This window comes from Zootoca vivipara, chromosome 11 (assembly GCF_963506605.1).
Source record: "Zootoca vivipara chromosome 11, rZooViv1.1, whole genome shotgun sequence".
Lineage (NCBI taxonomy): Eukaryota > Metazoa > Chordata > Lepidosauria > Squamata > Lacertidae > Zootoca > Zootoca vivipara.
This window is the reverse complement of record NC_083286.1, coordinates 18,729,638-18,752,670: the sequence shown is the minus strand read 5'-3', so window position 1 is coordinate 18,752,670 and position 23,033 is coordinate 18,729,638. Positions and strand designations below refer to the sequence as shown.

The 23,033-nt window shown below is 42.7% G+C and overlaps 1 protein-coding gene across 1 annotated transcript in view; it reads right to left on the bottom strand.

Moving 5' to 3' along the window:
* The window catches only part of DTWD2 (DTW domain containing 2), a 90,867-nt gene that overhangs the window by 47,763 nt on the left and 20,071 nt on the right, over positions 1–23,033 (bottom strand). The window contains exons 2-3 of the mRNA XM_035099884.2: positions 5,575–5,665; positions 4,430–4,524 (exon numbers count right to left, since the gene is read on the bottom strand). Of these exons, the coding sequence (XP_034955775.2) occupies positions 4,430–4,524; positions 5,575–5,665 (186 nt within the window). The remainder of the gene's footprint in view (positions 1–4,429; positions 4,525–5,574; positions 5,666–23,033) is intronic.

Genomic DNA, 23,033 nt, shown 5'->3' with positions numbered 1-23,033 from the left:
CATGGGGCGGCGGGAGGGAGATTAATTTCCTCCTTCCTACTTAATAGGGGGCCTATACGTATTCAAATAAAATAAAATGCCTAGGGGGGAAATAGCAAGACAGGGAGATAGCTGGCTGAACTATTATAATTTTTGGGGGGGTGGGAGGTAAAGCTTAAAAAAATATTCATAATGTATATAAAACAGAACAGTTATGACAGCTGATGGAAATTAAACGATGAAAAACAAAACTATAAAATAGGCACGAAGTACAGTTGCACATGGGTTAAATTACAGTCATAATTATATAGCCAATATAGGGCGGCACAGAGTTAAATTTTTTATCTTTTTTAATGGTGGTGTGCCTTGTGATTTTTTTCATGGAACAAGTGTGCCGTGGCCCAAAAAAGGTTGAGAAACACTGCTCTACTGTTCAACTGAAATAGGACTGGTGATTTTAAAAATGCTTGTCAAAATATTTCTTAAAAGAGTTAAATAAATCCTAGAATAATAGTTTCACTACTTCATCAGATCTTTCATGATGAATAATAGAACAAGCACTTTGCCAAAAATACACAATGATGATTAAATAAAGTATTATACATTACAGGATATGGCTTTATTTATTTATGGAATACTTTAAATTAAGCATGGCGGTAAATAGATAAAATGCTTGGTGCCCCCCCCATGCTATGAAGTTAATAACATTTCTTTGAAAAGATTTCTGCCAGAAGATTACACTGTACAATAGTAGGCACGCTATGAAATCTAAAATTTGATCTTGAGGTGCATGTTATGCTGCTTCAGTGTGCCTTTGGGCTGGGGTGTGCTTTACTTCATTTCTCCGTACTTCTCAAAACATCTTATCTTTCCCGCTCATACCATCACATTTATTATACCTCCAACCCTTGAACACAAATTTCCAGTGCCTTTTCATTCAGTGGTTGTGACTCAGCGTCGGAATTCCTCAGGTGGCAATTCTCTAAATAGTGACAGACTAGGGATGATGATGATGATAATAATAATAATAATAATAATAATAATAATAATAATAATAATAATAAATTTATTATATATATACCCCAGCCACTCTGGGCGGCTTCCAACAGAGATTAAAATACATTAATCTCAACTACCTAGTGCAACTACCTAGGTGGAAGCAGAATAAACTGGGCTAGAACTTCACTAAAGACAGAAGACCAATAAATGACAAAAGAAGTTTGTTCTGAAGATGGCTCTGGTTGGAGGACCAAGAACTAGGGATCCAGGAAGGATGCACAAGACCTTTATGATAGCCACGAGTCAGAAAGGAGGGGAGGCTATTGGGTTGTCGTTTTTATTTTTACTATGTATTTTGAGATTTTATATCTTGATTTTGTTCCATGAACTGCCCTGAGACTCCTGAGTATAGGGCAGTATATAAATTCAATAAATCACAATCATAATAATTCCCAAACTGGTGGAAAACTCAGTAGATACAAACACAATGTACGGTCTCTTATGAGGTAACAGCTGAACACTTAAAAGTAGCTTAAAAAGGGTTGAGATGTCTTAGATTCCACGAGCAGGTTCAGGAGCTACTAATACTAATTCTTGAATTTATAGTTTATTTCAAGGGTAGGCAATCTCGCCCAATCACCTTTTAAATCCGGCCCGCGGATGGTCCGAGAATCAGCATGTTTTTACATGAGTAGAATGTGTCCTTTTATTTAAAATGCATCTCTGGGTTATTTGTGGGGCATAGGCATTCGGAATTCGTTCATTCCCCCCCCCCAAAAAATATAGTCCAGCCCCCCACATGGTCTGAGGGACGGTGGACCGGCCCATGGCTGAAAAAGGTTGCTTACCCCTAGTTTATTTCCTTGAGAGAAAGAGAAGTAACTTGCATGCTGATCAGTAGATATCTGGATGATAACACATTGCCCAGAGCAGGGCTGGGCAATATCAGATTTTCAACATCGCCAGCCAAACATTGCGGTTTGGCGATATACCGTGATGTTGAAAAAACAAGATGCATTGGCCTCTGCCTGCGAGACACCGGGTGAAACTGCCCCAGCTCTGGACTCCTCGGGCTACCCCAGTGGCAGGGGGGGGGGCTCAGAGGGGGACAGCATGAAGAAGGAGGAGGATTGTGTTAATATTATAAGAATAAGATTCTGAATTGGATTAGAAAACCCGCCATAACTATGTAAAGAGGTTGGGAAATCCAGGAGGAGGAGAGTCGTGGAAGCCATTAATATTTTTCCTTTTTCCTTTTTTTTTCCTTCCCTTTCCCCCCCTTTTTTATCTCCTTTTTTCTTTGTTTTTCTTTTTTTCCAGTACAGTGAAGAAATAGCTGGGGGATAAGCCAATCCCCAGAGATCCTCCGCCTTTGTCCTCTCAGTGGCAGGGGGGGGGATGAGGGGGGAGGAAGGAGGGGGGAGGTCAAACCCAGCTTAAAATGGACCCCTTTGTTCCCCAATACCCATGGGGCTCACTGGTGGCAGAGGTGGGCTTGTGGGTGGAGGGAAAATGAAGGGACAGAGTTTATGTTGTATACTTTGTATGTGTTTTCTTTTTCTAAAAATTAATAAAAATTATTTTTTAAAAAAAGAAACTGCCCCAGCTCTCACCTTGAGGCAGTTTCACCCAGGGGCTCGCGGGCTGGGACAATGCAGCTTCTTTGCGCAGCTCAACTGGGGATTGGGAAGGTCCCCGCTCCCCAGCTGAGACAGCCCCAGTGCTCTCCCCGCTTGCATGTGAGCAGGCAAAGCATCAAGGCTCCTTTAACTGCTCGCTTCTGGGAATGGCAACCGCGCTCCCCTCAGCTGAGCAGTTTCACGGTGCCCCCACCCTACCGCTCGCTTGTGGGAACTAGCATGGGCTGGGGGCTCCTTTAACTGCTCGACCGAGGCAAGGGCAGCTGCACACTCCTCAGTCGAGCAGTTTAAAAGATGCAGAGGGAGGAAAAAGCTGTAATAGTGCCTTGCCAATACAGCTTGTTTCTCCCTCTGTGTCATAGGCTGGCAATGTGGGATGGCGATTTCACTCAGTGATATATCTCTGGTAAAGGTAAAGTGTGGGTGCTGCTGTGGTCTAAACCACTGGGCCTCTTGGGCTTGTTGATCAGAAGCTCGGCGGTTCGAATCCCCGCGACGGGGTGAGCTCCCGTTGTTCTGCTCCAGCTCCTGCCAACCTAGGAGTTTGAAAGCATGACAGTGCAAATAGATAAATAGGTATCGCTGAAGCGCAAAGGTAAATGGCATTTTTGTGCACTCTGGTTTCAGTCACAGTGTTCCGTTGCACCAGAAGCGGTTTGGTCAAGCTGTCCACATGACCTGGAAAGTTGGCTGTGGACAAATACCGGCTCCCTCGGCCTGAAAGCGAGATGAGCGCCACAACCCCATAGTCGCCTTTGACTGGACTTAACCATCCAGGGGTCCTTTACCTTTACATATCTCTGGTGAAACCACCACCGCCACTCGTGAGTCCCTCTGCTAGCAGTGCCTGCTGGAGGAAGGGACTCTTGACTCCCTCCAGTAGATGCTGCTAGCAGAGGGACTCAGGAGTGGTGGCGGTTTCACCAGCAATATACTGCTGAGTGAAGTCGACATTGTGGTCTGCTCCTCATACCGGTCCTGGGTGAAAAGTCGATATATCCCCGCACAGAGTTAGGGGACATGTGACTTAGAAGTTTGGAATGGATGCAAACCTGACACAAAGCCAGAGACTTATACTAGATGCGAACATAGGGTGGTATCCATGCATGGACTTCTCATGAAGTGAGACTTTCCTCCCACTGCTCCCACCCCCCACATCCCCTAAACCTGTTCTGAAGGTTCCCCCAACCCGCCAGAACAAATTTAGGGGGTGCTGTGGTGTAGAGCAGGCAGGAGACAGGGGAAAGTCTTACTGCAGGCATGGCCAAACCTGGCCCTCCAGATGTTTTGAGACTACAGTTCCCATCATCCCTGACCACTGGTCCTGCTAGCTGGGGATGATGGGAGTTGTAGTCCAAAAACAATTGGAGGGCCAATTTGGCCATGCCTGTCTTACTGTGTGAACAGACATTGCTTCATGTACGCAACAACTTAGGTGGATCCTACTCAAAGAAAATGGCAGTGAAACACACATTTATGTGAGGCACCGTCAACTTACTGGACAGATAATATATATATAGCAGATATATAGCAAAAAAGCCGAGAAGCAGATCTGAAGGAATTCATATAGTAAATAAACAGGGCATGAATAATGGATTCGGAGATGTAAAAAGAAGCAATGAGAATTGCCATTTGCTTGGGAGTGTGTAAAATTTGTTTTATTTTGTTTAGGCACATTGGAACATTAGCTTGTTTCACCTTCATTGTATGTGCCCTATAAAACACTGAGCCAATAAACACAAAGTTAATTTACAATTACAAGTAACTGCTCATAGAAAAAAAATGGAAGTTAAACTATCAGTGCTCTTTACCTGTCTTCACTGAAGCGACGACCAATCAAGACTTTGCATTTTTCTTCAGGTAGACAAGCAGCCAGAAGAGGAACAGTCCGTAGTACTCTACTTTCCTTCAGTTCATATGGTTATAAAAACAAAACAAAGAGATTTACGTCATTCTTTGAACACACGCAAAACTAGATTTGCCTGTATTATAAACCTGAAAACACTGACTCACAGGAAAAGGAAGACAAAACAATGGTATACCTATCCCCAAACAATTGGGTCCAACCTATTACCAAGCAAACATATACATGAACTTGAAAATGTACAAAGAAGGAAAACAACAGTATTCAGGAAATGAACCACACATACCTATATTTGTATTTACAGTATTTGTGCAATGCCTAAGAATCATGTGCTGTGTGCAGCTTGCAAAAATAATGTGTGTTGATTGAGAGATATGATATATACATAGCTATTTCTAGCTGATAGAAAAAATAAAGTGAAGGAAAGTTATTTCACACTTAAAATCTGAAATATCTGCAAACCAATAATCAAAAGAGCTACAATGAAACAAAGGAAGTAAGTACTAAACTGCACTATTTTTCTCATCACAGGAGAAAACAGCAAACAGCTTGAGCAAACACAAAACAAGTAAGCATATAAGGTTAGAGACCGTCACTGAGGTTGATAACAGCTTTAAAAGTGACTGAATTTCACAGGGCTTAAGCCAATATATATTCTCTGGGACGCGGGTGGCGCTGTGGTCTAAACCACAGAGCCTAGGGCTTGCTGATCAGAAGGTAGGCGGTTCGAATCCCCGCGGCGGGGTGAGCTCCCGTTGCTCGGTCCCTGCTCCTGCCAACCTAGCAGTTCGAAAGCATGTCAACTGCAAGTAGATAAATAGGTAGCACTCCGGCGGGAAGTTAAATGGAGTTTCCATGCGCTGCTCTGGTTCGCCAGAAGCGGCTTTGTCATGCTGGCCACATGACCTGGAAGCTGTATGCTGGCTCCCTCGGCCAGTAAAGCGAGATGAGCGCCACAACCCCAGAGTCGTCTGCGACTGGACCTAACAGTCAGGGGTCCCTTTACCTTTAAGCCAGTTTTCACTTGCATTATTTCCTGTTTGCTGAGCTAACTGCTAGTTGAACCTTTGCATTTCCCATCACCTTACTCACCTCTGCTGGATGCTGGATGATATACAAACAGGTGGAGACTTTCAGTGGGTGGACTGGCAAGAATGGACACAAACACACCTTCTCAGGACGGCTACAGGATAGAAAGGAGTAGAAATAGAAACACACACATATATATATATCAGGAGTTAATGTATAATGCAGTTTCGTAACACATGCATCTTTGCCCAAGTGCTTTTCTGCTATGTTTTAAAAACCCCAAACAAATGTGTGGTTCTGTAGGTGCTCTAAAACAAGCAAACAGACTCTTAGGTGAAAATTCAGAAACACTGAACAGTTGGTAATATTTGACTTGTACCACGAGTACACGCACCCTCCAAGCATAGTAATTGTTAAATGTGCCTGAACACACCAACTTCCACAGATATAAGACCATGTGTTCAGAAACCATACCTATCATTTAGGGTTAATCTCTACAGAGCACTGCTTCTGCCCTTACGTTTGTCATTGGGGATTGTGCAAGAGAAGAGCTTAGAAGTCTGCCTCTACCATTCATTCATTCATTCTTCGCACCAGAGAAACTAAATGATGAATGGTTCCAGCAACGTGTTCAAATCCTTGCCTCAAAGGTCATCGTGTAGCTTTCAGCAAGGCACCATTACTCAGTATGGCATAATGTCAGCACTGGGCCAACACATTGTACTGCCTGAGGTGGAATAGAAAATAGCATCTTCTCTCCCAAGTCTTGGAGCATAGTATCCAAGGTTGGCCAAGTTCTTTTCCTCTGAGACGGAAAAATCCCACAAGCATGTCCTCTCTGAAGTGATTAATTACATCAATAATAAATTATGTAACTCACAATTTACTCACTTTTCATAACACACAAAATCACTCTGCCCAATAGCAGGGTCGGCCCTGATAGTCCTACAGAAAGGAAGTCCATGGTGTCTTAGACGTTCTTAAATTTATACAGTATCCCATTTCTTTCAGTGGAACTAGGACTTCATGGAAATGCATTAATCATTTTGATGAAACGTGTTATTAATTTGCTTTATTGTGTTTGACAGTCTAGCGGCTTTGAACCGCTTTGAGCTTGGAATTTGTCATTGGAAAAATGGAATACAAGTATTAAAATCAAATATAAATCTCCCACCCAGGCACAGAACAGACACAGAGGTACTTCAGCAAGGTATTAAGATTCTGTTGCATGTCTGGAAGGAGCACCTATACTTCTGAGGGTCTTCTAGTACATTTGCCAGAGAGAGGGGGGGTAGTACAAAATGCTGCAGATGGCATGGGTTTTTAGGAAGCACAGAAAGATGTGTGAAATTGACATTCCTCCCCTTAGCAGAAGTGCTTCCACTCGCCCAGCAGATTATTTGGATCCAATCCAATGTCTGTCATATTAGGAAGCAGATGTTTCTGATTGAACGACGGCAGCTCATTTGGGATTCAGTCAGAAGTCATGTCACATATTGAAGGAAATCAATTTCACTAAACAGTAAAAGATACTTAGGAGTTCAACAAATGCTACAACGTCTGAAGGTCAACACGCACCTTATGAATTCCTATAGTAACTTCTACAGTAACTGCACATTTTCTGTTCAAATACAATCTCATTAAAGAAACATCCAGCGGTGTTAACTATTTATGCTTATACTTACATTAGACAATTAAAATTATATTTGTTTACCATTCTAAGAGTTCAAGTAATCTCTGCTTGCAATTATGGCAACAGGCAGTTATTATATGTTCATAAATTATCTACACACCTCCCCCTCCCCAACATATATTATTCAAAACCAAAGATCCAGCATGAAGATTTGCGAGAAGTCAATTCACTGTTTTACTAACTTTTTAGAATATATGAAAAAACGGCACATAATGGCTCTTTTCGGTCTCTCATACACACAAAATCAATATTAAATAACATGATTTAATCAGTAGGATTAAATCAGTAGGATTTAATCAGCAGCATTGAGAAATAGCCCATGAATGAAATAGCAGTGTGAATCAAACCTTCCACTTTGCTCAGAAACTTGGAGGAGTAAAAAGAGAGAGCTGGAGTTCTGTAAACATGCATTTCCATTAAGCAGCCAGATGGCTCTGGAACCCAGACAGGCTTGACCTTAGGTAACTAGGATTTTGTAGATCAGAACCACACAGAAACTAACTGGCAAGCAGAAATCTTATTCACACTACTGCAACATGTTCTTTTCCTGGCATAAGCCCCCATCCCAGTCAATGCCTGGCTTGCACATTTGCAAGGGCAGCTTTCACAGAGATGGCTGTGGTCATCAATTTGAAATGTTACTTAAGCTTGTAAAACATCAGCCAGGAGAAGTGGCAAAGCAACAGCATCCCCATATGTAATACCTCGTTTTTTTAAGGGGTGTGTAATCCTTTTCAGAATAGGCATACGCTCGGACTACAGATCGCACAGACCTGTGCTCAACATCTCAGTTACTGAGGTTCCCAATCCTGGTTGAGGATTAAAATTGCATTCAGAACTTTCCTTCAGAGCACTGTGGTGAAGATGGGAAGGTCTGAAATGGAGCCAGCATGTGTGGGGCCACAACTTGTGTCCCCCGGGTTTTAAGCCTACACACATTTGCCCTGAACGCATGGATATGGATAATGTTAAATAAGCCCCTTAACTGCTCTGAAGAGCTCCACTAGATGGTATAATGAAGGTGTCATGGGCCCAGAGCAGGAATCCTCAGAGGCAGAGTCTTCTGACACTGGAATCGCTGAGGAGGAGGTGGATACTCTCAGTGTTCAGCCCCTTGTGGAGTCACACTCAATGGAACCTGTATCTCTTCTCCTGAACCTCAAAGATACACTCCTGACATCAAATTCCGATTCTTAGTCCACAGGTTCCTCAAAGGTTCAGGAGAGACCTAAGGGGAAATCCTCACAGCTTGAAACCCCAGGACATAGAAGAAGGCAACAACTATGAAGAAAGACACCAGGCCCTTTTACTGGCCAGATATAGCATTTGGGGATATGGTCTCTAGTTAATGAATACCTAACCCAGGATTTATGGATCTACCAGTTGCTGCAGGACACCACATGGATACTTTCCTGCCTCAGTTGCAGGATTAACCGTATTGGCCTGAATAGAAGCTGCACTTCCCCCCCCCCCCCAAAAAAAATATAACCATGAAAAGTTAAAGTGCGGCTTAAATTTGCGACCTTACAAAAATGGGCTTCTACGATATCACTGCTGAAACAGATATATGGTAAAACGGAACAAAAAAATGTTTTATTGCTGAATCGCGAGCTTGAGACTGTTGTGCAATTAATTCTAATGTCATTAATCGCCTTCCCCATATTTTACAGTGCAGTATTGATTTTTTTTTAATTTGCATTTACGGTGCTACGAACAGGTGTTTAACCCACTTGTGGGTCCTCTCTAGCACCCGTAGGATTTCCTTCTACATTTGCCATTTACAGGTGTGAGTGCCTGCAGAATTTCAAGGGAGCAGCTTATATTTGGGTATTGTCTTTTTTTATTATTCCCCCCCCCCCCCATGAATGTTAAAGGTGCAGCTTACTTGCGGGTGCGGCTTATATTCAGGCCAAAACGGTACTAACTGTGATTCTGAAGTAGTCCCAGGATTCCAGAGAAATTGGAAGGGGAGACATAGCAGGATCAGGACCTTGGAGAAGAACCATGGAGAGGACTCCATGGTTATTCTCCAAAGTCCTGATCCTGCTATGTCTCCCCTTCCAGTCTCTCTGGAATCCTGGGACTACTTCATAGCTGTCAAGTTTTCTCTTTTCTCGTGAGGAAGCCTATTCAGCATAAGGGAATTTCCCATAAAAAAGGGAGAACTTGACAGCTATGGACTACTTCCTCATTTTGGCCATCACTTATCCATGGTGATGGCCGTCCTCATGGACCTGGACATTAAGGACAGGTGAAAAATGTCTTCACCATTGTTACCAACACGGAGTAGGCATTCAAATAGGCTCTAAGTTGTATTTGGCTAAACCAAGGATGAGGAACCTGTGGTTCTTCAAATGCTGTTGGAGGAACTCCCTTCAGCCCCAGTTAGCATGATGTAAATTCGTAAATTCTTTGGTTTGAAGCTTTGGTCTATTGTTTGAGTGCTACCGTAATTCTTCTAGTATAACTTACTCTATGGCAAGTGAGTTAAAGACTCAAAAGGATATGTGTTAGTTGGGTACAAGTGCACATAGCAGTATTTCTCATTTGTGCTATCATTTTTGCTCTGTTTATGGTCCTTGCTGAGTTAAACAGCACAAGCACACCAGGATTTCACTCTCCTAGAAATTCATAGTGTGGGAGTTTCAGATGCAAGTAGGCTACGTAGCATGGCTGGCTGGCATAGTCTGGAAAAAGTGGCACCATTTCTGTTACATACATCTAAATTCCAGGGAGAGTAGGAAAGATGCAATCAGACCTAACGATGTACCACAGACAACACTTTTCATGGTCTTATATGGATTGCAATTGTTTCCCTGAAGTGGTGTGAAAGGGCCAGAAACAGCGGGCATTTTGGAATTCCTCTACGGTGGCATGAATTATCAGGATTTGGGCCATAGTCAGCCCATGGGCCTTATGATGTGGAGGCCTGTTCAATAATATTGATCCCTGCTTCCTTCACACTGCAGTAAATATTGATTAAAGCCTCTGTAAATTATACAGCTTTCAGTTGAGCCAATTCTAGCTTGTAATAGTCAGGTATGATGACATTCATAGATAAGACTTTTATATTCTCCCCCACTCCTGAAAGATTTTTCTTCAATATGATATAATATGAATGTCAAACAATGATAAAAAGTGCGTCCTGTTGTGTCCAACCTGTTTCCATCTTGTTTCCCTTCCTTTCAAGTGAAGCCAGAAGGCTCCCTGTTGTGGAGATTCCATCTAAGATCAGCAGAAGTGCAACATCCATTCCAACTCCATTGTTTCTTTTCGTTCCATCTTCATCGTACATGTTTGATACGTACAGAACGCCTGGCTGATGTTGGCAGCAAGATGAAAGCAAGTGAAAATGAATCCAGGAGATAATTTTGGACCATATTCTACGCAAGGCTGCCTTCAGTTGGAGGCTGCAGCCAATTCCTAATACTTATGAGCCAACTGTTTTAATTGGCTGCTTTACCGCATTCCCTTTTTTCTGTTCAGTTTGTGCTGCTGCAAATTTTAACTCTGTAAGCTACCTTGGTCCTTGATTGACAAAAGGGTGGGGGTATGAACGTTAAAAATAAATACATCACATAAGAGTCATAATGAATTATTTGTATCTGTCTGCACAGTAAAAGAGATAGGGCAGATCCTATCCCTATTTCTCAGAAAAAGAATCTGAGGAATTAAGGCAAATAGTGGTGACAAAAGACAAAGCTCTCAGATTATATTGACAAATTAAAAATGGACAAATCATTGGCCTTCTCCTGAGTTCTTTAAAGAACTGAAATGTAAAATGGCTGATCTTGTAACAAAAATGTGTAACTTATCCCTAAGATCAGCTTCCATACCCAAGGACTGTGGTTGATGCAACATTAATGTTTGGAAAGGGAAGCAGCCAGAATCTGGAAAACAACAGGATGGCTAGCTTAAGATCTATTCCAGGAAAAATGGTGAAAATCTTTATAAAATATAAAAAGCCTATAGAAGAACAAGACTTGCTGAAGCAGAATCAGCACGGCTTTTGTAAGGGTAAATGCAGTCTCATTAACCTTTTACATATTTTGATAAGTGTTGTTGTTGTTTAGTCATTTAGTCGTGTCCGACACTTCGTAACCCCACGGACCATAGCACGCCAGGCACTCCTGTCTTCCACTGCCTCCCGCAGTTTGGTCAAACTCATGTTCGTACCGTAGCTTCGAGAACACTGTCAACCAACCATCTCGTCCTCTGTCGTCCCCTTCTCCTAGTGCCCTCAATCTTTCCCAACATCAGGGTCTTTTCCAGGAAGTCTTCTCTTCTCATGAGGTGAGAAGAGAAGTATCCCACCCTATTTCTGTGATCATAATCTGTTTTAACTGGTTTTTACTTCTGAATTTTAAATTGCTGTAACCTGTTTTAGGATCTATCGGTGAATGGCAAGTCATAAAGATAATAATAATAGCAACTGTTAAATAACATAGGTAAAGGTAAAGGGACCCCTGACCATTAGGTCCAGTCGTGACCGACTCTGGGGTTGCGCGCTCATCTCGCATTATTGGCCGAGGGAGCCGGCGTACAGCTTCCAGGTCATGTGGCCAGCATGACAAAGCCGCTTCTGGAGAACCAGAGCAGCACATGGAAACGCCATTTACCTTCTCGCTGTAGCGGTTCCTATTTATCTACTTGCATTTTGACGTGCTTTCGAACTGCTAGGTTGGCAGGAGCTGGGACCAAGCAACAGGAGCTCACCCCGTCACAGGGATTCGAACCGCCGACCTTCTGATCAGCAAGCCCTAGGCTCAGTGGTTTAACCACAGCGCCACCTGGGTCCCTAACATAGATCCCTAAATAACATAGATCAGCCAAACAAAAACGTTTGAGAAGGGTGCAAGCCCAAGGGTGCAAGGCAGGGGTTTGGACTAGATGGTGTATATGGCCCTTTCCAATTCTACAACTCTATTCAAGCCTGATGAGGGGTGGAGTTTGGGAGGTGATATGGCCGGAGGAGACCTCTGAGAGTGAACTAGGAAGTTCTGGAAGGCCACATTAGGAGTCCAAATCTGAAGTTCCCAGCCCATGTTATAATTCCTTCAGGAACTCTGTAAATACTTGTGCTTGAAAGTTTGGGAAGTGATAAAAGCCTTCTCTAAAACTAGCTTTTGTGGCTAGTTTTAGGAAATAGGAGTTGTATATGTGCGCTAATCTCTCAGTACAGCTTAAGCATCTAGATAATAAAATGGTTTTAAGCACCAAAGCCCAAAGGGATAATCCTGGTTAGAACTCAAAAAGGATGTTTACTAATTCCCATCTTCATATAAATATTTTCCAACTGCAAACTCTATCATTAGGACACTTTTCAAACACAGTTGCATATGGCTCTTTTGAAGCTGGCAGTAAAATAATATGATCACAGGTGTACAGAGAAACAGAAACTAGGGAGAAAAAATATTCAAAACATTTCTTGTTTCCAATGTAGTAACCATCAGAAAATTATACGAAAAGAATGGGGGAGAAATCAGAGTTACTGAATGATGTTTCTTGTAAAAATTAAAAACAGGCATAGAAAAACACTGAAACAGGTGCTCACAATCTTCAGTTCAATCTATTCATAGGGATATAATATGCATCTAATTTCCTACATAAGAATAAGATTGTAGATCGTTTTTTTCCTCTTAAATGAATGATTCAATAAAGTGTGATATTTGAAAATGAGCAGGGAATTCTCTAGAGAAAGCCATCCATTTTTAATAATCCAATTGCCTAAAACAAGAGGCTTGTGTGTTTCAAAGGCAATGATGAGTATGAGTCAGAGTCAAAGACAAGCAGGAGAGCGAATTAACTGTTAAAAAGTTCTTTTATGTTGCATCAAGCTTGCCAATCTGCCACCTCTATCATATCCATTCTCGAATTGTCATTTGAGACATATCGCTTCACTTTGTGCCCAGTAGATTTGGAGTCACTTTTAAGATTACTGTCATTTTTTGAGCAGCGGGGCGGGGAGAGATCCTGTGTGAGCTACAGGGAAGCAGCCATAGGGCCTGAAAATGAAGCCCTCTTTGGGCAATCATACTTGCAAGACTACCATTATACACCCAAGGGGCAGAGCAGGGTTGCACAAGTTGGTTCTGCTCTTGCAACTCCTGCTTCTCCCCCCGCCCACATCCACATGTGTTTGAGCAAGGTCTGAAGCAGAGATCCTGCTCTACATACATGGGCACCTGGTCTGCATGATTTGGTTCTAAATCATGATGGGAGCCAACTGGGAGCGTTGGCACTTTTTCCTCTCACGCCAGTGGGGCCGCTCTCACTCAAATAAATTTTCCCCACCTCACTGAACAACCCTTTACCCAAAGGTTTCCTTTCCTTTCCTCTTATAATTCTAACCCCGAGTGTCCTGCGGGGGGGACGGGACCTTTGTGAGGGGATAACTACCGTGTTTCTCCAAAAATAAGACACCGTCTTATATTTATTTTTCCTCAAAAAACAACAACACGGTGGCTTATTTTCAGGGGATGTCTTAATTTTTTATTAAGTATGGTACAGTTTAACCTACAAGGTTAAACTGCCTATCACTATGGCTTATTTTTTGGGTATGGCTTATTTTTGGGGTATAGCTTATTTTCGGAGAAACGCGGTAGTAAGTTGGAGTCTCAGACAGGTTTTCTTTAATAAAGATTTATATAAGGCAACTTAGGTTACTTCAAGAACACAGTGTGATTTCACTTTAATTTGTCCTCAGTTGTTTTTGAGTTATAGGTTTGGTTCCTTCATACGGTGATACTTTCTTTCAGTTTTCCACCCCCTTTAACAATCCTGCTCCTGAGGTACAGTCATACCTCATGTTACGTTTGCTTCATGTTACGTCTTTTCAGGTTGCGTCCCACGGCGACCCAGAAGTACTGGAAGGGGTTACTTCCGGGTTTTGCCACTCGTGCATGCGCAGTAGTGCTAAATCGCGCTTTGCGCATGAAAGCCAAATCATGCCGTGCACCTGCGCAGATAAGGCACTTCAGGTTGCGGGCTTTTCTTGTTGCAAATGGGCCTCTGGAGTGGATCCCGTTCGCAACCAGAGGTACCACTGTACTTTAAATAATAGACCAAAGGGCTCTCCACATCCCCTCCCTTCACTGGGTCTGGGAGTTTCTTCTTTTCCTTTGCAGAATCTCTCCCCTCCAGACTAGATTTGAGTCCCAAGAAGGCTGTTCCTTTCCAGATCCTACTTCTCCTGGCTCAACCTCTGCCTCCCAGTAAAATTCTGGTCTATTCCTTCTACACCACACTCTGTCCTTCACAATACACTCAGAGTGCGAGTTGTTTTTTTTACCCAGAACCAATTCTTTCTCCCATTCACTCTTTATACCTCAACCTGTCTCCCTACCTATCTTCTAACCCAGGCATCCCCAAACTGCGGCCCTCCAGATGTTTTGGCCTACAACTCCCATGATCCCAAGCTAACAGGACCAGTGGTCGGGGAAGATGGGAATTGTAATCCAAAACATCTGGAGGGCCAAAGTTTGGGGATGCCTGTTCTAACCTCTCCAACCTCAATTCCAATCCTCCAAAACCAACCCTCTTAACTCCCTCAACTCCTTAACCAACCCCCAACTCCTAACTACCTGTCTCTCCTGAAATCCTCTCCTTTTAAACCCTCCCTCCTAGAACCATGGCCAATCAGAGGCTGCCGTTCATTAACCATTTGCTGGTTAACCACCTGTCCGGCAAAAACAACTTTTTCGTCACACCAACACGTTTAAAACAGGTTCTTCCTTTCAGACTTTTCCACCAGTGCATGGAAGAAGGCCACCAAGCACAGCCCCAGTGCTCCCTCATGAGATGAGAACCGTGTGAATATGAATGATAGAATAGGGCTAGAGACAGCCATGTTGTTGTTGTTTAGTCGTTTAGTCGTGTCCGACTCTTCGTGACCCCATGGACTATAGCACGCCAGGCACTCCTGTCTTGCACTGCCTCCCGCAGTTTGGTCAAACTCATGTTCGTAGCTTCGAGAACACTGTCCAACCATCTTGTCCTCTGACGTCCCCTTCTCCTAGTGCCCTCCATCTTTCCCAACATCAGGGTCTTTTCCAAGGATTCTTCTCTTCTCATGAGGTGGCCAAAGTATTGGAGCCTCAGCTTCACGATCTGTCCTTCCAGGGAGCACTCAGGGCTGATTTCCTTAAGAATGGATAGGTTTGATCTTCTAGCAGTCCATGGGACTCTCAAGAGTCTCCTCCAGCACCATAATTCAAAAGCATCAATTCTTCGGCGATCAGCCTTCTTTATGGTCCAGCTCTCACTTCCATACATCACTACTGGGAAAACCATAGCTTTAACTATACGGACCTTTGTCGGCAAGGTGATGTCTCTGCTTTTTAAGATGCTGTCTAGGTTTGTCATTGCTTTTCTCCCAAGAAGCAGGCGTCTTTTAATTTCGTGACTGCTGTCACCATCTGCAGTAATCAAGGAGCCCAAGAAAGTAAAATCTCTCACTGCCTCCATTTCTTCCCCTTCTATTTGCCAGGAGGTGATGGGACCAGTGGCCATGATCTTGGTTTTTTTGATGTTGAGCTTCAGACCATATTTTGCGCTCTCCTCTTTCACCCTCATTAAAAGGTTCTTTAATTCCTCCTCGCTTTCTGCCATCAAGGTTGTGTCATCTGCATATCTGAGGTTGTTGATATTTCTTCCGGCAATCTTAATTCCGGCTTGGGATTCATCTAGTCCAGCCTTTCGCATGATGAATTCTGCATATAAGTTAAATAAGCAGGGAGACAATATACAACCTTGTCGTACTCCTTTCCCAATTTTGAACCACTCAGTTGTTCCATATCCAGTTCTAACTGTAGCTTCTTGTCCCACATAGAGATTTCTCAGGAGACAGATGAGGTGATCAGGCACAGCCATATAAACATACAAAAAAAGAGGCATACACAGGAATTTTGAGGAAGGCGGTGATTTGAGGAAGATTGTTTAAGGGTGGTGTTCAAGACTGCCATTAGTCTAGCCACACTAAGGTTTTCTTCAAAGTGAATTGCTATTCGCTCAGATGTCTAGTGCAAATACAGGAGAAGGGTTTCGCATCTTAAAAGTTCAAAGTAAGGAACTGCTTGCTTTCAGTCAGGATTCAATGTTCATTTAAATGCTGGTTTCCTTTTAAGGAAAGAAAAGGGTGACAACTAGTGCCAGCTTTGATCCTGACTCTTCTCTCGTTGACACCTAGCCTGACATCATCAATTCACTTCTCATTACTCCCAAAGATCCATCAGATTGTAATGATTTTCAGTCACAACTCAACAAGTCCAAATTGGGACAAACGTGGCAAAATGTCTGAAAGACACTGGCTACAGTAGTAGAGTGTCACTTACTGAAGTCAATAACAGAAGAGACACAAAAAAAGCACATCCCCACTGGTGAGGCCTTTAAAGCAGCCAATATATTTCCTGATGAGTTTAATATTAGTGCTCAACTTTTAAGACATCAAAGTCAGCTAATGAACTCTTGGGAAGGAAGGACGGTATTAAATTAATTGAGTGGCTGCATTAACTACATCAGGCAGGGAGTATTGGTTGTGGGACCACAGGGTGAAGCAGACATTATCGTACTGAGGCTTACACAAAACTCAGATTTGGGATGGACCCTGGGAATCTGGCTACAGCTATTCCCCTTATTTCAATAATTACCGTATGTACTGTATAATTGAGGTGATTGAGAAGACCAAGGCAAAAAGCTTCTTTGGTGTTTCTAAATGGGTAAATGAGGGGTCTGCAAGGCACACAATTACAGGCCCTTGAAAGGGGAAGCCAAGGTTGCCCTGTCCCACCCTGGGATATATTTTAGAACGGCTGGGTAGAACTTTCCTAAATAAGTAAGACGAGCCACTGGAAGTTCTTAGTCTCAAATCAATGTAAACTCTTCCTAGTTACATATGGGTGAGTAGCTCTGAGGCTACTGGAGACACAACTCTCCGTGGATATAAGCAGAGCCTCTTTCTTGACAGTAGAATGCAGAAGAACCACATTTCAAGCTTATGTTTAAATATATAAGGTACACTAGATAAATCATCTCTGCACAATTGGGAGCATACGGTATGTCTTTGGGCTGCATTTTAAAATGTTATGAGGGAGGAAGAGAGACAGATGTCTGGAGGAGAGCAGAATCTGCACTGAGGAGCAGGCCACAGCCAACGAAGGTCAAGGTGTCCATTAATTCAGGCTTGCCACAAATAGTTTGCCATCAGCGACTGGGGCTGGCCCAAGGCAACCATGTGGTGCCTCAGTGCCTCTGATTTGCATCATAATCTGCAGTATGGGTCTAGCTCTTTAAAAAGAGAAAATGTTCAGTTCTGTGTTCAATGAACTCAACAACTTAATACTTTCATGTCAGAAGTCTCCTGATTTGTTCTGTGAAGACATATGTTGTTTGTATCTCTTTTGAGTTGGTCAAGACTCAGTAAATTGGGGATAAGGAAGCTCTGGTCCTCCTTCTAACTTCCTGTCAGCACCAGCCGGCAGAGCCAATAGTCAGGGCTGATGTGAAATGCACCCGTACAGAAAATTATGATAATCAGAGGATTGATTCTGAACGCAGTCCAGAGAATCTGGAAGGAGCTTTAATCTTCTTCTATTTACCTTTTCCTTGCTTTGAGGCCCTCCTGGGGAAAGGTGCAAAGTAATTAGCTGTCTACATTTGCAGCAGAAGCAGCCGATAATGTCTTAACTTGCTGTCCACAGGTGGAGGTTAAATGCATCCCAACAGCACTGGGAGAAAACATCATTAAAACTTTGTGTAAGTCTTCCATAACTCCATACTCCAGGTGAGCTTTACCCATGATAAGGTGTGAATTGCCATGTGAGATGCACCTATGGTGCCCACAACCATATTTTAGAGAAAAAGAAGGAAAGATAAATCTGTACAGAAAGAGAAAGTGAGGAAAATAGGCAGCAAGTAAAAGGTTAAAATAATATGTAAGAATGACAAACCTAGACAGCATCTTAAAAAGCAGAGACATCACCTTGCCGACAAAGGTCCGTATAGTTAAAGCTATGGTTTTCCCAGTAGTGATGTATGGAAGTGAGAGCTGGACCATCAAGAAGGCTGATCGCCGAAGAATTGATGCTTTTGAATTATGGTGCTGGAGGAGACTCTTGTATATGCAGAATTCATCATGTGAAAGGCTGGACTGGATGAATCCCAAGCCGGAATTAAGATTGCCGGAAGGAATATCAACAACCTCAGATATGCAGATGACACAACCTTGATGGCAGAAAGTGAGGAGGAATTAAAGAACCTTTTAATGAGGGTGAAAGAGGAGAGCGCAAAATATGGTCTGAAGCTCAACATCAAAAAAACCAAGATCATGGCCACTGGTCCCATCACCTCCTGGCAAATAGAAGGGGAAGAAATGGAGGCAGTGAGAGATTTTACTTTCTTGGGCTCCTTGATCACTGCAGATGGTGACAGCAGTCATGAAATTAAAAGACGCCTGCTTCTTGGGAGAAAAGCAATGACAAACCTAGACAGCATCTTAAAAAGCAGAGACATCACCTTGCCGACAAAGATCTGTATAGTTAAAGCTATGGTTTTCCTAGTAGTGATATATGGAAGTGAGAGCTGGACCATAAAGAAGGCTGATCGCCGAAGAATTGATGCTTTTGAATTATGGTGCTGGAGGAGACTCTTGAGAGTCCCATGGACTGCAAGAAGATCAAACCTATCCATTCTGAAGGAAATCAGCCCTGAGTGCTCACTGGAAGGACAGATCCTGAAGCTGAAGCTCCAATACTTTGGCCACCTCACGAGAAGAGAAGACTCCCTGGAAAAGACCCTGATGTTGGGAAAGATGGAGGGCACAAGGAGAAGGGGACGACAGAGGACGAGATGGTTGGACAGTGTTCTCGGAGCTACGAACATGAGTTTGACCAAACTGCGGGAGGCAGTGGAAGACAGGAGTGCCTGGCGTGCTCTAGTCCATGGGGTCACGAAGAGTCGGACACGACTAAACGACAAAACAACAACAACAATATGTAAGAAAAATATAAAAGCGGGTAAGTTGTTATTAAATACAGTTGTGCCTTGGAACTCGAACAGCTTAGTTCTCGAACATTTTGGCTCCCGAACGCCACAAACCCAAAAGTGACTGTTCCAGTTTGCAAACTATTTTTGGAAGCCGAACGTCTGATGGGGCTTCCAATTGGCTGCAGGAGCTTCCAATGTTATTTGGAAATAACAAATATGTTATTTCCACAAGCTTCTAATCCCTGCAAAATGCAATGATGAATTTGCTATAGAATGGCAAGACAAACAGCTATTTGTCTGATCTGCTTTGCAAAGAACTAGTGGTAGCACCCAGTTTAGATAATGATAAGAGTTCAAAAGCCAAATTTCTTTTATTCACTCCCACAACCACAACCCCCTTTAAATTCATCCCCACTTCAAAATAAGTTCTTTTTTTTAACTAAGCTGCCTGTCAGTCGGCCATTCCCCGCAAACTTGGGCAGCAGCAAGAAGACCTTGCAACATTTTTAGGTCTCCTAATTAAGGCCAAGGTTATGCTGAAAAAACAAAAAGCATCATCTTGTTCCTGGGAACAAAAGATAAGGCTGTGCACACTTGCACAACAGCATTTAGGTCATAATTCTGAGGCCTTGGAATGCCATGGTACCCCACCCCACCCCTTTTGCAAACATGGTTTCAGGAAATGGTGGCTGCTCCTGACAATCTGAAGCCATGAGATGATGGGCCCCAATTAAAATTTAAAACTAATCTAGACCCAATCAAAATGGAGTCCTAATTAGTATGACTCAGTCAGGCCCACTTCAAATCTAGCCTGGGGGAACATTGCCCATCCATCGCTGCAAAGAACAAATTGTAACACATTATTTACTTGAAAGTTACTATGACAGAAAATCTGGCTAAGCATTTCTTCACTCTTCCATTACAATGACCATTTGATAGAAAGGGAACAGAGGGGGGAAAGTGGGGAGAGTATTCAATAAAGAATAGAAAAGAACTCTACATTATGGGTTCTATTGGCTCATTTAAAAAGAAAGGATTTATGCGGGTAATTTCCATTAACAATTGTAATGCAAGTTGCCACAAGTAAAAAGGGAACAGTGTTATGATTACTTGAATTATGTCTATATTTTAATTGAATGGCATTGGACGACATCAAGAGCACTAAAAACCAATCTCATGCCAGGGACATTGCTAAAGTTTATTGTTTTTTTGTTTTTAACTTAGCGGGGGAAGTCAAGAACTAATGAACCTTAGTGTTGTCATTTTCCATGCATCTTGCTTAGTGGTGTGAGTTGACTTAGTATAGTGCTAATGATATTTAAACGTACGGTAGCTGTTAAGAACAATTCATTAATGAAGACTTTAGAGGATGTTTCTGTTCCACACATCACAACCAGCACCTGCATTTCTAAGAGCAGTGAGAGTTATCAGTCAGCAGTTTGTGGATTTTGATGGCAGCAATATTCATGGTCAGATACCTTTTTCAGAGCAACAATAAAGTAAAATAAAAATCACAGAAAGGGAATTGGGTGAAATTTCCAGTTCCCCTCTCAAGAGCTCATATGAACACAAACATAAAAATGTACACTGTTGTACCTTTGGTTTTGAACAGCTTAGTTCTCAAAGGTTTTGGCTCCCGAATGCCACAAACCCAGAAGTGACTGTTCCGGTTTGTGAACTATTTTTGGAAGCCGAACGTCCGACGGGGCTTCCACAACTTCCAGTTGGCTGCAGGAGCTTCCTGCAGCCAATCAGAAGCCACGCTTTGGTTTCCAAGTGTTTTGGAAATCGAACAGACTTCCAGAACGGATTCTGTTCAACTTCCAAGGTACGACTGTACCTGAGAGCATAAGAACAGCTTTGCTAAATTAGGCCAAGTATCCAGTTTCCATTTCTAACCACTGCCAATCTCTGAAAGCAGAGTCTATATATCATCTCTTTTGACTCCAGCATTAGGTACTTAGATGTATATAGCTCACGCACAGGGAATGTTCCATTTAAATATCAAATCTCATAGCCCTCTCCCCTCTATGTTTTAGGCTGAAATTCTATACCCCCTTACTTGGGAGTAGGCTCCTTTGAACAGGACTTATTTCTGAGTAGACAAGTAGAGCAGCTCTTCCCATCCTGGTGCCCTCCAGATGTTGTTGGACTCCAACTTCCATCAGGCCTAGCCAAAATGGTCAATGGTCAAGGATGATGGAAATTGCAGTCCAACAACACCTGGTGTATAGGATTTTACCACTTCCTCACTCCCTGCCCTCCCAGGTGTGCAAGTTCCTTTCTTACACCTTAAAATAAGACCCTATAGAGATGTTTTGAACCTGCTAATCGTCAAGATGCTTCCTTCTAAAGAGAAATTTTAATCAGGGCTACAAACTTAGCCGACGTTTCGTGTAAAATAACCTCACGATAAGCTGATGGAATTAACTTTGTGATGGGCCTCCTGAAATAATTAGAACTCCAGTCCTTGCATGGCAAAGTTAACAGCTAAAATTAGAGACCCTAATGGTGAAGGTTTTGTGGAAGAATGGAAATCCTTTTCAGATTATTTAAGGAAATATTATTTTATGATGAACACATGAGCAGGGTTTGAATGATGAGCAACAGAAGGGATTGAAGATAGTAGTTTTGTTAAGGTTTAAGAGATAGAAGATAGGGTGCAGCAGAGGGAGAGAAACAGAAACAGCATAGACAAGGAGGTGGGAAGTCGGGAAAAAGTTATTTTATTATGTATTGAAATGTATGTGTTAAATTTTGGAAAACTTAATTAAGATAAACTTCAGGGGGGAAAACTCCAGTCGTTCTCTAAGCAGTGTTTCTTCAGAATTTTGAAACAGATGCCTTTGTGCCACCTTTCCAGTCATTACCAATTTCTTTGAACGATGCCACACACTCTCTCTTCACTGAAACTGATATTAACAGGTGTAGTCAAACTTTGGCCCTCCAGGTGTTGCTGGACTGCAGTTTCCGTCATGCCTGACCATTGACCATGCTTGGCTGGGTTGATGAGAGCCAGAGTCTAACAACATTTCGGTGGCTGCAGGATAGCTACAGCTCTGATATAGCAAAAGGTGTGGGGGGAGGTGGAGAGAAAAATCAGAATATGACTTCTCAGGTGGTATCAACTAAAATGGAACAGAAAGTGATAAAAGTATAGAAGAGACTTTTTAAAAAAAAAAAATCTGCATAATATGAGGAATACGTACCCAAACATTACTTTCTACTACATGGGACATTTTAATTCACGTAGGTCTGTTGGATAAAGAGGTCAGGATATTGTGCCCTCTAGTGGTAACTGTAGATTTGGGAATTGCCATTATACACAAATACACCTTATTTAAAGCAGCAGTACGTGGATGGCGCTGTGGGTTAAACTGATCAGAAGGTCAGCGGTTCGGAACCCCATGATGGGGTGAGCTCCCGTTGTTCGATCTCAAGCTCCTCCCCACCTAGCAGTTCAAAAGCACGTCAAAGTGCAAGTAGATACGGTAAATAGGTACCACTCTGGCGGGAAGGTAAACGGTATTTCCGTGCGCTGCTCTGGTTCACCAGAAGCGGCTTAGTCATGCTGGCCACATGACCTGGAAGCGATACACCGGCTCCCTCGGCCAATAATGCGAGATGAGCGCCGCAACCCCAGAGTCGCCCGTGACTGGACCTAATGGTCAGGGGTCCCTTTACCTTTACCTTTACGACTATTTAGTCATTTATTAGGTGGGAAACTTCTCAAAAGCACCTTCTGTTCCAGGTTTAGGTCAGTATCAGTTCACTTTGTTTATTCCCCAATTTCCTAGAAGCAGGTTTAAAGTAGTGCTGTCTATACCACTTTCCCATAAAATCTCAG